The sequence below is a fragment of the Mya arenaria genome, chromosome 5 (assembly GCF_026914265.1).
Source record: "Mya arenaria isolate MELC-2E11 chromosome 5, ASM2691426v1".
NCBI classification, from domain to species: domain Eukaryota; kingdom Metazoa; phylum Mollusca; class Bivalvia; order Myida; family Myidae; genus Mya; species Mya arenaria.
The window spans coordinates 38,260,085-38,275,904 of NC_069126.1; the positions used below are offsets into that span (position 1 = coordinate 38,260,085).

At 33.4% G+C, this 15,820-nt stretch overlaps 2 protein-coding genes across 2 annotated transcripts in view; both read left to right on the forward strand.

Annotated features, from left to right (window-relative positions):
• Positions 1 to 333: 333 nt before the first annotated feature.
• LOC128234618 (zinc transporter 9-like) overlaps positions 334 to 15,820 on the forward strand; it is a 308,991-nt gene continuing 293,504 nt past the window's right edge. The window contains exon 1 of the mRNA XM_052948969.1: positions 334 to 382. The gene's annotated coding sequence lies outside the window, so the exon portion shown is untranslated. The remainder of the gene's footprint in view (positions 383 to 15,820) is intronic.
• On the forward strand, positions 4,509 to 12,881 carry LOC128234619 (uncharacterized). The gene is made up of 4 exons (XM_052948971.1): positions 4,509 to 9,417; positions 9,751 to 9,895; positions 10,544 to 10,729; positions 11,311 to 12,881. The coding sequence occupies exons 1-4, from the start codon at positions 9,198 to 9,200 to the stop codon at positions 11,819 to 11,821; spliced, it is 1,062 nt and encodes a 353-aa protein (XP_052804931.1). The 5' UTR covers positions 4,509 to 9,197; the 3' UTR covers positions 11,822 to 12,881.

Sequence of the window (15,820 nt, forward strand, 5' to 3'; positions counted from 1 at the left end):
TTATTTTTTGTCTTGGATCGAGCCAATTTTAGCGAAAATCCACGGAGACCGGGTTATATAAGACGGCTGACAAAAAATTAGATCGCAGGTTTTTATATTTTATTTCAAAAACTGATGTTTTATGCATTTTTCTTAAACCGTTAGTAACGGTAAATCTGTGAGAGTGCAGCTTTAAAACCCTTCTCTGTCTATATTATCTGCGTAAATCTAGTTTGTTATCTGCGTTTAAATCTGCGCCCATTGGTGGCACTGTGTAGGAGGTTAATAACTTGGGATTTTCTTTTATACCGGTTTAATTAATCGATTAGACTATTTTGAGCTCAGTAAAATCAAACAAAGCAGGCATTTATAATAATATTGTGGAACATTGTTTTGGAAAGTGGTAAGATCGGATCTGCTTTCATAAAGTTGTCTGATAGATAATTAAAGATACTGTAGGTGATGGCCAGTGTTGATAGATAGATAGATGGATAGATTCGTGCATATATATGTCATAGTAACAAACCAAATATCTCATAAAGTTATAACACAGACTGATTAACAAAGTATTAGTGATGATATCTATACTAAAGCACAACATCATTAGAATGCTTTGGATACATACGTGCGTTAACAAAGATTTAATTCAATGTGACAAATATATAACACAGGATAACCCATTAAAGTTATTCAACTTATTTCCAATGGGGTGATGATACCATTGTCAGTGGTTTTGATGAAATATGAAGTTTGATTAAATGCAGAACGTAGTATTTTTATAAATTCTGAAATTGTTTGCTTAATTAAAACTTTAAACTTTTTTTAGAATAACACTATCATACTATTATAAGTGACCTTCAGAGAAAAATATTCTGGCACAGCCATTGCTAGGGGTGGGTGAACTGTATGGTGAGCATTCTACAGAATTGTTGTGACGGTGCTTTTGTCACTAGTGGTATCGTCATAGTCGTGACCAACCTTGATTTGCTGCTATCTTTGTTTTTACCTGTTTGTCATGAGATTTGCACATATCTTCAAACTTGCGAAATTGTCTTCATTACACATAAATTTACTACAAACAAGTGTTAACACTGCAAACAATGTAGTTTTACTAATCCCAAATTAATTGCCATAGAAACCAACCATATATATGCCACATAAAATCCTTAAAAAATTGCTGGTTGTTTCGTCTGCTGTTATCAATGACGTTCAGCCACAAGCCAATATTTGCGAAAATGCATGGAAACCAATTATATAAGACTGCTGACAAAAAATAGATCACAGATTTTTATATTCAAGTTCAAAAATTGATGTTTTATGCATTATTTTTAAACCTTTAGTATTGGTTTAAGCCATAAAACATTAATTTTCGAATGGAAATATGAAAATCTGCGATCTGATCTTATGTCAGCAATCTTATATCATTGGTTTGCAGATACAGTACACTGAACGAGTTAGACCCACTTTTCGTTTCCCTCCATGGATTTTCGCTATCGCGGCCAACACAATGATTTTATCAACTGTCCGCGTCCCTTGGAGTTTGAATTTAAGGGCCTCCGAGGGTGATCAGTTACAGACAACGCGAAAACTTTTTCTCCTTCACAGGACATTGCGACAGGTAAACACTTAAAGTTTACCTGTCGCAACAAATTTTTACCTGTCGCAATGTTACAAACAGTATTCGGTTACATCAGCCTAAACCTTGATTTTAAGCCTCTTTTTTAAATAAGTTTTGTAATTCCCCATTATAAAAGGTTTAGATCTTTTTGGTTAGATTTGTCCTACAGTACTATAATAAATTACAAAAAAAGCTAAACATCATGTAAAAAAAAAATCAATATTCGAATCTTATGTCATAATTTTTTTCTTCCCTTGCCTCCCCCAAGAAAACTCATATCTGGTTAGCCTACCCATGGAACATCTAGATCTTACTCTTTTAATTCATCTTTAAATTAAAGATACAATACAGTTATAAAATGTAACGAATTGTACTACAAGTCAAACTCAGGCACAACATTTATGCAAAAACGAAAGTAGATTTCTTGTTATTGGCAATGTTAAACAGAGCGGAAAGAAAGTCAGCTCGGTATATTAATCATCATATTTAAATTAACACGATTGCCGGGAACCACTTCGCTGAAAATAAATACATTTTATAATTTCCGAACATTTCCGTAAAATAAAAGTACTATAGTACGAGCTGAGATCGGAACCTTACGCGTTTTATCGGCTTTTACGGAAACATTTCGAAACGGGGTTTACAAATAGTGATACACGGATTAACACGCTGAATAATCATGATATAATAGTTAAAAATAACTCTGAACATTTATTTAGAAACTGAAAGTAAATTTTCCGAAAATTAAACGGTGCTGACTGTAATTTTTCCCCGGACATTCTGACCGACCAAAACAAAAGTTTCGTCGGTCAAAATGGAAATATACCGGACATGTCCGACTGTCAGGACATTCGCATTGTCTGCATTTATTTATTTTTTATTAAAATGTTCAACCGCTTACGACGGCTCCAGTAAATTGCTATTATTCTTTTTCCTCTGCCCGTTTTGCATAAAGTAAGCTTACCACAAGAATGCAGTCGTATTTCACTAGTTTCACATGCATCTTATAAACGTGTTTTTGCTAATGACTGAATACATTGATAAACACATTTCATCCGAGAAAGGCTAGGTTACACATTTTCGGTAAATCAGGAGGTCAAACACGCGTTTTAAGTTCACAGCGCATGGTTTTGAAGGCCTTCTTGCCTCGTTTTTTTGTGGGAAATTCAAAGCTATTTTTAACCACCAATAATTAAAAGTATATTCTACATTGTATTGATCAAGCGCTTGACGTCAGAGGTCATGGTTCAGAAGCGTGTATAATGTCTGCTTCTTTATGATGCAATAAAATTAGTGGCAATACATTTATGATTCAATGTTTATTATTCAAGTAAATATTCAATTGGCGTTTACGGACACAAATACAAATTAAACGTTAGTACATGTAAGAATCTTTGACGTGCATAAGCATAAAAATAAATAACTTCTAAACAAGAATGATTTCTTGCTTATCTGATAAGAATCGGAGTTCCGCCGCGGGATCATAAAATCGGACGATTTCCAACGCTATCGTTCATATTAAACTCAGCTTTAAGCCAGCCACTCGGAGGAACTCGGGGGGATTTTTAGCGAGGGCAACAGTTTTACCCTCTGAGGAAATCCGCGATCATAGACTTTGTCCCTCAGAGTGAGCAAGGAAAGTGGGTCTAACTTGTTGAGTGTACTGTATTTACGCAAAAATCTGCTCTTTCCAAGACAAAAAGTGAAAAAGTTGTAAAAAGGATAGATCTGTGAGAGTGCAGCTTTAAGCTTATGTACAAAATGATCAGAGAGGAAGGCACTTATGTTCTTAAGTCATCTTGAATGTTCAATGTCCCTGAAAATACATACGGAAGAGACAGTTTTGTCTTGGGGATAAATTATACTATTCCAACACTACGAGTAATTTGACATGATATTTTGTTTATGTTTATAAAATACTGTAAATATTTTATTACAAAGTTGACATTTTGAAATTAACTTTTGACTGTTATTCTCAGAAAACAATTGATTAAAACAGTATTGGCCTAATTAAAAATGTGCTGACTTACATTATGTCGGAGCTTGCAATCAAGGTATTAGAATCAAGATGGCGGCCTAGTTTTAGTGTCTGTGCTATTTTGTAGGGATAAAACGATGATCGTGTATTGTCGAAAGTCAATTATTTGTGTCCGAGGTCGGCGATAATTGATTTCATTATTACATAATCGATTATCGCTAATGTACGGCAAAGGGAAGTAACCGTGATGTGCAGATTTTCATTAAAATTGGAAACAGTACGGACTTATATGGGGTTATACGGCAATTAGAAATCAGGGGAGCTAACTCTCGCAACATCCGTTTCAAAATGTCAGCTCCCATGGACGAACGTGTCTTTTTAAAGTAAAAAATCATCTTCATTGTAATATCAAATACAATTTTTTTTTATCAAGTAAAAATGATTATTTATTCAGCATTTCCCCATGTTATATCTTGCTAGAAAAATATTAAATTCATTTCAACATGATGTCATGATAATTGATAAGTATTTTATGTAAAATATTGGAACATTTTTTTTTAAATGCTACATATAAATACATTTTGTACTATATTTTTGTTCCAAATTATGTAATATCTGTTTTAAAGTGATGAAAATGCTGATAATTATGTAAATAATTCATCAGTTTATGGTTGATCTTTTTAATGAATATAAAACTACTGTCTGTTATATACTTGTAGTGTGGAAAAATCAAGTTTTTATTCTCAATTATTTTAGAATTAAGTTATCTCCTAAAAACATTATACTAAATTATCAATTGTAACCTGGAATGTATAACAAAACAGCATATAAAACATAACTGATATGTTTATTCATTTAAAGACATGTATGTACAAACCAATATAGTGTTGGATATATTTGTAATTTATTGTTCCATTTCGATGATATAATCGATGATTGATCGAAATGGCACGTCCGTTTATTTTCGATGATCGATTATGACTTTGGTTTGATTTTCAATCCCTACCATTTTGACAATATTTGTGTGAACGTTTGACCTGTTGTGTTTAAATAATTGTGGAAATATGGATGATAAAATAGCATGTCTGATAAAAGTAATTAAAATTTTTCATTGTTTTGTTCAACATGTTAATCATGGTAAGTCGAGGATATGTACCCAGCCAACTGTTAAGTGAAGAGGTAGGCATGTGCTCTCTTTAATGTAGTGTTTTAGCTAGAAATGAAAAAGGGCAGAGTGGGCCCAAAAAGGATCAGTATACTTTCTTTAATTAAAGCTTCACTCTCACAGAATTACTGTTTTCCAACTTTTTTCATTTTTAGCTCGATTATTTGAAGAATAGGTGGGCTATACTACTTCATTCAATTGACTTAATACTTCACACAGTTGTTCAGGGCCATCACATGATGAGGTTAGATAACTCCATATTATTCTTTACACAGATTATGGCCCCTGATTGACTATGGAACTTAGGTTAAAGTTTTAGGGCAGGTTGGGATATTTATTAATAACTTCTATACCCTTTGTACAATTGACTTAATACTTCACACAGTTGTTCAGGACCATCACACAATGAGGTTACATAATTCTATATCCTTAATACAAGTTATGGCCCCTGATTGACTTAGGTTAAAGTTTATAGGCAAGTGAAAGTTATGGGCAAGTTGGGATTTAAATAAAAAACTTCTATACCTTTCGTTCAATGCACTTAATAAAATTCAAAATAATTTCCGACCATCTTACAACAAGAAACATAACTCCATTTTAACCCTAAATACAAATTATGTCCCTCCAATATTTTTTTATTTTTTTTTATTTCTTTTGACAGGCACATTTTTACATTCTTAACCAGTTTTTTACCTAGGGAAAACAAGGAGGGCTATACTATTTGGCCCTTGAATTTTTTTTTTTTTTAATTTCTTTTGAAAGGCATATTTGTATATTCTTTACCACATTTTCAATATGGGAAATCAATTTATTTGAATGAATTGCGTCATTTTTCGGGTGGTGGGAGGGCAGCATCAAAGTCACCTTATGTATTGAATAATTTTAGTTAGGTTTGACATAAATAGACTAAACTTGGTAATATTAGATTGTTATTTTATTCACTTCTAAGTCAAAACGGTGAAGTCGAGCCCGCTGTCATACGACAGCTCTTGTTTGACTTAGAATTTACAATAAAGTGTGCGTACCACCTCAAATATTTTCCAATTCAATTGTCATCTGGCTTTGAAACTTTGCACACTTGTTCACCATCATGCCCCCAACCTGTACAGAGGAGGAGGTAATTCTATCAAGTCTTTTGACAGAATTATGCCCTTTTTTGACTTTGGATAGCATTTGAATGTTTTTCCAGTTACGTCATTAAAACAAGGAAAGTCGATGGTAGCCGTCCAATGAAAACGCTTCGTGTATTTAAGTCATAGCCGAGTGCGCGGTCAAGGTCAAAATTGCAAGAAGGTGATTCGAAGTGAAAGTAGAAATACTGCAACAAAAAAAGTTTGATTTGGATAAATACGCGTCTTACTCAATGAGTTTTTAACGGTATGAATGATATTTTAAGCTTCTCTTTGTAATGCATACGGAAAGTTTGCATGTCAGTCTGTTTTTAACGTGTTTTAGGGGGGAAACGTTGTTTTTCAACCTCCCGGTTCTTTCGTAATGGCGAATTTCAGCTTCTGGTCGGTGCATTTTGTTGGAATATGCCGTAAAAGTCAATCTTACTAGCATAAAAGTTATATTTTTCTTGTAGATGGGAATCTTACCTTATCAGAACAGTAAAAAATTATTAGATTATCTCAATTATTTTAGGAACTATGCTCTATTGATTAGCCGTTTGGAATTGATGATTTTTTGCACATGTTTTCACTATCTTGACCGAAATAAATAAATAATTTAAAAAAATAAAATAAAAAAAATAAAAAAATAAATAAAAAATAATAATAAGAAAATATGAAATAAGTATGTATTACTGTATCCAGGCAATGTGACGAGCACCTGTGCTTCTGTGTGTAGACCTGTTTACACGGGGACACACTGAAAATTGGAATTTGCTGTACAGTTTCTGACTACAGAAAAAGAGGAGAATGTGACATTGGATTTGGCTTGTTTGTCTAAAAGACAATAAAGTTATACCAACATATTGCATACCATTTTAAAGGGCATTGACTCCTCTTTTCATGTCACCTATTTTAAAATGGATTGTATGTTGATTAAGAAACTTAAAAAAACTCGACTCAACTGTAAAATCTGGTAAGTTTGAGTTACATGTACATACCTTGTTTCTTTCTTGTATATCAGACATTAAATTTCCTCTGATGTGTTGTTTATCTCATTATATATACCCAAAATGATATTAATCAACATTTTAGACACAAACAATGAGCCAGATGTCTTTGGTTTTGCCAGTGCAAGTTTCAGTGACTATTAAAAAGACTACAAAAGTGTAGAAGCACATATTAAAATCATGCACATATATATACAGAATTGATTTTAAAATTATCATGATGTGAAAATGACAGCTTGTTTTGCCTTTATAATACAGACTATTGTTGCATCATTTAATCGATTACCAATTATTTGCAAATATTTAGGTCCTGAGTGAGAATTGTTTATATTTATATTTTAAATCTGCGTTAGGAAGTCTGGATTTTTTTCACTTAACGTTTTTTTCCCATATATATCCAATATGGCTGCTGTTGTTTCTGCTACAGCGGGGTTGGCCATTTCTCGGCCACTGGCCAAATGTCAGGTCGAAAGTTGGCTGTTTTCTGGCTGTTTCTTGGCCAAATATGGGCCACTCTGTTTAGACACCAGCCACTCAAAACGACCCGGCCAATTTTCAGCCAGTTTATGGCCAAATCCATGGAAATTGCTGGGAAATGGCATTCTTGTTTAGGTTTTCATATTTATCTATAATTATTTTAATAACTGATTTTTGGCAAAATGTTTGATAATTTTACAAAGATTTAAAATGAATAACATTTATGCTGCGGCTGTCATTTTATTTTCTGCGAACTTGGAACATTTTGGCATTTATTCTTGTAAGAAATACATAACTTAGATAGTATTTAACTTGAGAAATTTTGGACTTTCTGAAAGTATGGACACTACGAATATATTTGAAGAAGTTGTAATTTTTAAAATAATGCCCTCTAACAGCTGTGGCGCAACACTATTATACAACAGGCAGTATGGAGTACAAAACAAGTGTGCACAACTTCAAAACATGCATTGTATAAAAAAATAAAAAAAAAATATGGAAAATCCATCTTATTTTTATTCTTTTTTCTCAATGCTCATTTTTCGACATCTTTTTCTTATTTTTATTCCCTCCACCTGGTGCTTAATTTTGTAAGAATTCCCGTAAAACGAAAAATAAAAAACTCTGGCCTTATGCTTGACAACTTTTCATATAATTCTTTCTATCAAATTTTAACATACTTTAATCATTTGACCAGTGTCTTTTTTGTACATTTCTGATTGTTTGACGTTTAATAACTTCGCCTACTTGTGATGTTTTATAATTGGATGATACAAGACCCAATAATCGGATAAGTAGATTACCAATTATAAATGGCAAATTGCGATGTTTTGATGTCATAATGAACAACAATTAGCACCCTGATTAGCGTGAATTACGTTAATCCGACCCACGGTGATGACAGTCGTATGCCTTATCACGCGCTGATCTGTGACAGATTAGGAGACGGCGATATTGACCAATGAAATATTTTTAGGGCTTAACTTTGAGATTAACAATGTTCTTAAAGGCCAGAAGGGTGCATGAGGGCTGGAAAAATATGACAGGTTGTTAAAAAAGAGGCAACGGGGTGGGGTCAAATAAGGGCAGGGCAGGCCGCCCTTCCATTCCCCATGATCTAAAACACTATTAATGTGTGCCATGGAGCTCAATGGATGTGTTCTGGGAATGACGGAACTTTAAGAGCAAATTTAGTGTGTCAAGAACATTCTGGTTGGTTTCAGGGTTTCAAAATTAGTATTTAAAGGTTATTTAGGGCTTAAACTAAGTTCAAGGGAACCAGCACACCCACTTAACACTTCAGTGGTGTCTGATTATTAGGGATTGAAAATCGGACCAAAGTCATAATCGATCATCGAAAATAATCGGACGAGCCATTTCGATCAATCATCGATTATATCATCGAAACGGAACAAGTGAATATGTTAGAAATATAACCAAAACTATATTGGTTTGTACATACATGTCTTTAAATGAATAAACATATTACAATCAGTTATGTTTTATATGCTGTTTTGTTATACATTGCAGGTTACAATTGATAATTTAGTAAAAAAATTTTAAGAGATAACTTGATAGTCGTGACCCGGAAATGACTCACTTGGGGTTTTTCCAATAATTTGGTCATGTGATGCCGGTACAAATACAACCGCCATTTGCATTTATCAAAATGAGTACTGTTTCTGTTTCGTAGCCGTTCTGTTGCCGACTTACAGCGTTATTTGAGAGAAAGGGGTGTCACATTTAGTAATTCTAGGAAACCTGCATTAGTAGAACTTGTAGTTTGGCAGAAGAGCTGAGGATTGAGGTTGATCCCGACGGATTATTAGAAGATCGGCCTGAAGTCGTTCGTCAGAAGCTGATGCTGAGTGACATGTGCCTTGTGTCTCCACAACGGCTGTCTGGGACTAACGATCTGTCTATCGTGCCAGTTCTGTCAATTTTTGACATCTACAATTACTTAATAACTTTCAATAACTATGATCACGCCTCCCTAAGGGCATATCACCAGCTTGAGGGATATTCTATGTTCCGAGATGGCTATACACGAGGTATTGAGACGGTGCCATATCCCAATACTGGTAAGACTCTGTCAGTATGTAGTTGTTTTAAATACTATAATTTGATTATGATGACGATGATGATGATGATGATGATGATGATGATGATGATGATAAAAATCTTGTCATTATGCATGTACATTTACCACCATTTTGAAACAAATAATGTTTTAAATAGCACACAAATTTCATGTGTGCATATAAATTTATATCATGAAGTTTAACAGGAAAGGTTATTTTTCAATTGTTTTATCAGACGCTTAATTAATTGTTATGCTATCATTGCAAGTAAAAACAATTCAGCAGCATATTGAATTATGATGCATAAAATGTATGTTTTATTCTTTGTTGCAGCCTTTGTTGCTGTGAAAGCCAATGTGAAACCGCGGACGAATGATAAAGATCCAGTATCCAAGAGAGGCTACTACAGCTGTTGGATCATGATGAAGAACAGTGACGAGGGATCCATTCAATCTGCCTATTGCAGTTGCAAAGGAGGGTAATGGTCTAATTTACTCTTCCTTAACTACACTTCATGTTTAATACTTGTCACAGATCTATGCAGAAAAGTATGTGGCCTACCTGGGAATCGGACCAGGGACCTGTTCTTGGAAGTTGTATGCTCTACCAACTGAGCTAATCAGCCCTGGATAACTGATATATTCAATTAATAGAACTGAGACATAGATTCCCTCTAACTTGCTGGACCATATATCCACTGGCTATATTTGTTAAACTGCAGTGCAGTCTCACTGACATGCAGGGTACTGGCCACGGTCCCTTGTTGGACACAATTTCTCACATACTCAGAAAAGTTTGAAGCCCGTCTGGAGATTGAACCCAGGACATCCTGTGCACAAAAAATTATCTACCAACTTAGATAACAGACCCTGGATAACTTGTATTCTCTGATCTGTATAATAGTTCAGTACCATGAACTTGAGTTATACAAAAAACATCCATAGATATAATCTAATATTTAATTTGTTATTTTAGATCATATTTTATCATAGCTTACTTATTGATACTCTTATATAAACCCATTCCAAATTATAAGATATAATTTGATGCCACATATTTATCTATAAGTTTGTTTAGGCATGGATGTTTTGTGGCTGCTCATCTTAATACCATTGCTTTTTGATAGCATTGATGGATACTGTCGACATGTTGTGGCAACCCTCTTCGAAGTCCTTGACTTTGTACAAGACTTCAAGAAGACCAGCTGTACTTCAGGGCCATGTATGTGGGTTCGGCGTGCTTCTCAGGCCGATCAACTAGGCAAATCTATTCCTGCCTCACAACTTGAGACTTCAATTATGGTGGAGCCCAGGTATATTTCATTTGTGTTTAGTTAATTTACTTCAAGATAAGTTCTATATTTAGCACCCACCATATGAAATTGAGTCAGAGGTAATAGGTGAACTAAATGTTTTCTAAAAATAACCAGGCTGTGTCTGTATTAGTGATGAGCACAGGCTAAGTACCTATTTTGAGTTAATATAAGAATTGGAAAAAATAATTTCTCCTGCATTGTATGTTTTTTGATAAACATGTGTGCACATAAATTATTTTTTCCAATACTTATATTAACCCAAAATTATCTGCATGATACTACATGTACCAAAAAATGCAAAAAAAACCCTATTAACTGGAAACTGATGTACTGTGATTTTTGAAACATGTTTTAATGAAATATTAAAGGCTATAAAATATTAGATTAACATTCCTCACCCCTGTCTGAAACCCAATCAATAAGTTATATATATATATTTATATATGTATAAATAGATGTATTTTTAAAGATGAAAATAAACTGCCAACAAGCCCCATCTTAAGACAATAACCTTAACATTTCATACTCTGGCCTTTTCTTACTTGCCTACAGTTAAGGTTTTTGTTTCCTGTTTGCAGCACACAGACAGCAATGCCACTGTATTCGCCATTGTCTGATGAGTATCCAGTGCCAGATCCTAACGATTTCCTTGAAAAAGTGAAAACTCTTCAACCAACAGCCTGCGGATTACGTGCCATGTATGACTGCTCATATAAAAAGAATTGTACTTCATCACCTCTGAGCGTCAAAACACCAATGGAAAGAGCTGAACAATTTATGAAGGAACATATATGTGAAAATTTATCTTGTAACTGTTCTAATATATTTATGTATTATTATCTTACTTATTCAGAGAATGAATGTGAGCAAATTGAACAATTAACAAGAGGTCAATCAAAAAATAATAACTGGCATCGGATGAGAAAAGGACTATTAACTGCATCCAATTTTCATAAAATTACACATTCAACTGATTTAAATCGAACAGCAATTGCGTTCCAAAAAAATTCAGTGTTTGCAGAAAACTCTATTCCAGACTCCATATTATTTGGGCAGCGATTTGAAAATAAAGCTGTGACATTTTTATAAAGACACATAGGTTTAAACATAAACATTGTTCTGTAAAAGTTACTGGGCCAGTTGTTTTTCTAATGAAGACCCAATTTTAGCTTGTTCACCAGATGGAATAGTTGATTGCAAAATATGTGGGAAATTTTTGATTGAAATAAAGTGTATGTATAAATATAAGTGTTTTCACCCTAAAAATGCCTTGAAACTTGCAAATGTCTGTGTTGAAGATGAAAACAATAATTTAACATTGAGGCGTTCACATACATATTTTGACCAAGTACAAGGACAAATGGGAGTAACTGGCCTCACAAAATGTGTGTTGGTTGGGTACACACACAAAGGCATTTGTTCCATAACAGTTGACTTTGACGAGTCATTTTGGAATAATTCTAAAAATAAATTGTTTAAGTTTTACACTGATGCATACTTTCCACTTTTGAAAAACATATGCTGTACAAATTGAAGGACTAATGCCTTGTCTGTGTTCATCTCATGTAGACAGCATAACAGTTTTATTACAACTGTTATTTAGAACATATGTTAAAAGAATTGTTGCTCTTGTGAGATCAATTTATATCTTTAAGGTATATGGTGCACAAATGGCATTCCTGTATTTTTCCATCCATTTGATATTGATGCCTTGTGATACCATTATTTTGGTATAATTTGTACACAAAGTATATTGCTTTCCTGATATTCAAACATGAAAACCATGAAAGGCAATATATCTACAATATTCAATAGTATGGTCCAAGGAAAACAATCACAATATTGCAATATGCTGACCTGCTTTTTATGACAAATGTTACACACTGGCAAAGTTATTGTTAAATATTGTTTTGTTCTATATTTCAAATACAATTGGAGCAATCTTTAAATGAACAAAATTCATATTTGTATTAATGTGTTATTGAATAACATATTCATATTGAAACATACAAGTCTCTCTGCATGAGCTTTTGTACCATAATTGATGTATAAATACCATTAAACATTGTTCGATGTTTGCATCTGTTGTATAGTCCATCTATCTTCTGATATGATAAAAAAGCAAGTTATTAAATGAGGGAGTAATTAATCCAGTTGTTTTTGTGTACTTGTACCCAACTTTACCTACAAGATGTAGGTTTTAATGCTCGAGTGGAAATTCAAAATTCAGGTTCAAGAATGTAATCACACATTTATTACCAAATATAAGTATTGTACATACATATTGATTTCATACTTCCACTTTGGGTTTTGGTTTTATACAAAAGTATACATTATTCCCTGACATAAGAACACATGTACATAAAAATGCTTAATTTTTATACATAAAAAGAATGTATACTCATAAACCTATTTGGCAAAAAAGAGAATGTGGCATATGCTTTAGGCGAGACATGGCTGTAAGTTGCTAACAACTGCAACAATTGTTGTAATTTGCCTCAACAGAAATCGAAACTTCAATGGAATTGTGCCTGACAAAATTTTAAAGGTCTTCATTCTTCGGATAGCTCTTTCAACATGAATTCTAACAGAGGCAATAGATCTTGAACGTTTAATTGCTTTACTGCTGAGGCATTTTCCATGTGTAAATGCCGGTATATTTAGTGTAGCTTTCTTTGGAAGTAACAAGTGCCTTATATTAAAACCACGATCAGCCATTATATCATCGCCTTCTTCAATATTGTCTATAAATCCTGAAACTTGTACAATTTTGGCATCACTTATAGAACCAGGGTAAATGTTAGATATAAATGTAATAGCCCCAGATGGAGATATACCAATTACTTGTTTGAATGTATTTGAATGCTTATAATTTAACCATGTTGCCTTTTGAGCAGCTGGTCTCAATGGCTTTTGTACAAAATACTCAGTACAATCAATAATTGCACGTGTTCTTGGATATCTAGCAAATGATTGGGGTAAGTTTACTTTTACTATTTCTTTTGAAGGCCATATAATTAAAGCCTGTAAACACTGGTGTAACAAATTGGTCTAAGAGATAAAAATTCTACTGACATGACTATTAGATACACCAAACAGGTATGACAAGTGTTTGTTTCCAAATCCCATTCGGATTTTAACTAAACAGAGTAACATTTCTATAAATAATGATTGTGATGTTCTTTTTCTCCCTCGGGTTTGGTTGGAACGTGGAGTGTTCTTGTATTTACCATCCCAAAGCTTAGTATTTTGAGCTGCAGGCAATATCCAGTCAAAAAGCCAGTGAAGAAGTGCTACTGTTGGGAAACCAGTATATTGAAAACATGTAGCATTGGTTTTTAGAATATAGTGAATAAAGTCAACCGATGTGTTATCAGATGTCTGTGTTCCAAAGTCTTTTGTGCTACTAATACTCTCTATTTTAACATCTGGGCTATTTTCACACTGAATGATATCCTGAAACACAGGTAGGTTTAAATTGCATAGAAAGATATTTTCATGTCTGCTGTTATCAGTGCTAAAATTATCACGGTTGGAATATGTTAATTTAGACTTTTTCGACTGCTGTTGAGGTGTTCTCCTCTCTGAAGGTCGTTTGCGACTTGAAGTGGCAATGGGTGTTGAGGTGTGGGTGGGGTAGGTGGCAGGTATTGGATCTATGGCTCCCTCAAGGAAGTGCTGAAAATAAATAAACTCATTGTTGTATCAGCTACAAAGTATTTAAGTTTTTACCAAAATACATTGACAAATAAACTTAACGACAGTGTGCTGGTCTTATAGAGTTAATACTCATAAAAAGTAATATCAAGCAACCACTGTCAATAATATAGGCCTGCAAACTGCACTTCCGATACGAATTCTTCATTTAACTAATATTTAGTCTTACATCAGGACATTACAAACAAACCTTCAAGCATACGAAATGATGTTTTCCAATTTTCTCAACCGATAGATCCTGATGTGGCCTGCCACAATTTTTGATCCACTGTTTACAACGGTCGTGGCTCTTTGTTGGTTTAGGAAATGGCTTAAAATAAACGTCTTTCATGTGTGGCTTGTCTTTATACCGACTGTCACTTTTGCAAGTTCCCCAACTGCAGCGTTTTGTAACCATGTTGTGTTTATTTACTCTTAAATTACGATTGTTTTGCTAAAAACAGCGTTTAAATTTGGCGCTATCGATTGACTTTGTTTGTACCGGTGTCACGTGACGTAAATATTGGAAAAACCCACATACGGATTTCCGGGCTTGAACTATTCTAAAATAATTGAGAATAAAAACTTGATTTTTCCACATTACAAGTATATACCATACAGTAGTTTTATATTTATTAAAAAAATCAACCAAAAACTGATGAATTATTTACATAATTATCAGCATTTTCATCACTTTAAAACAGATATTACATAATTTGGAACAAAAATATAGTACAAAATGTATTTACATGTAGCATTTTAAAAAATGTTCCAATCTTTTACATGAAATACTTAACAATTATCATTACATCATGTTGAAATGAATTAAATATTTTTCTAGCAAGATATAACATGGGCAAATGCTGAATAAATAATAATTTTACTTGATAAAAAAATGTATATATGATATTACAATGAAGATGATTTTTTCCTTTAAAAAGACACGTTCGTCCATGGGAGCTGACATTTTGAAACGGATGTTGCGAGAGTTGGCTCCCCTGATTTCTAATTTCTCTGTATAACCCCATATATGGATTTTTATGCACTCTTTATGGTAGTCATTTATTTTCATACCTATAGTTTGTTCATTAGTAATAAAAGCACTTTTATGGAATTTCAACTTCTAAAAACACTATGCACTAAAAAACTATTTCAAGAATTTTGTACAATTGCTCGAGGTCATGGGTATCAAAGATGCATAGAACGTTGACTGTGCAGGTTAGAAGGCATTCCCACCTTGTTATTTTGTGGAAAATTTCGACAATGTTGCAAAATATAATTTACTTCCAGTAATATAAGTATATTTTATTGATCACACGCATGATGTCATAGGTTAGTAACCTAAAGCAAGTTATGCAAGTTCTAGATGATCAGATTTTAAATTTTATTCAG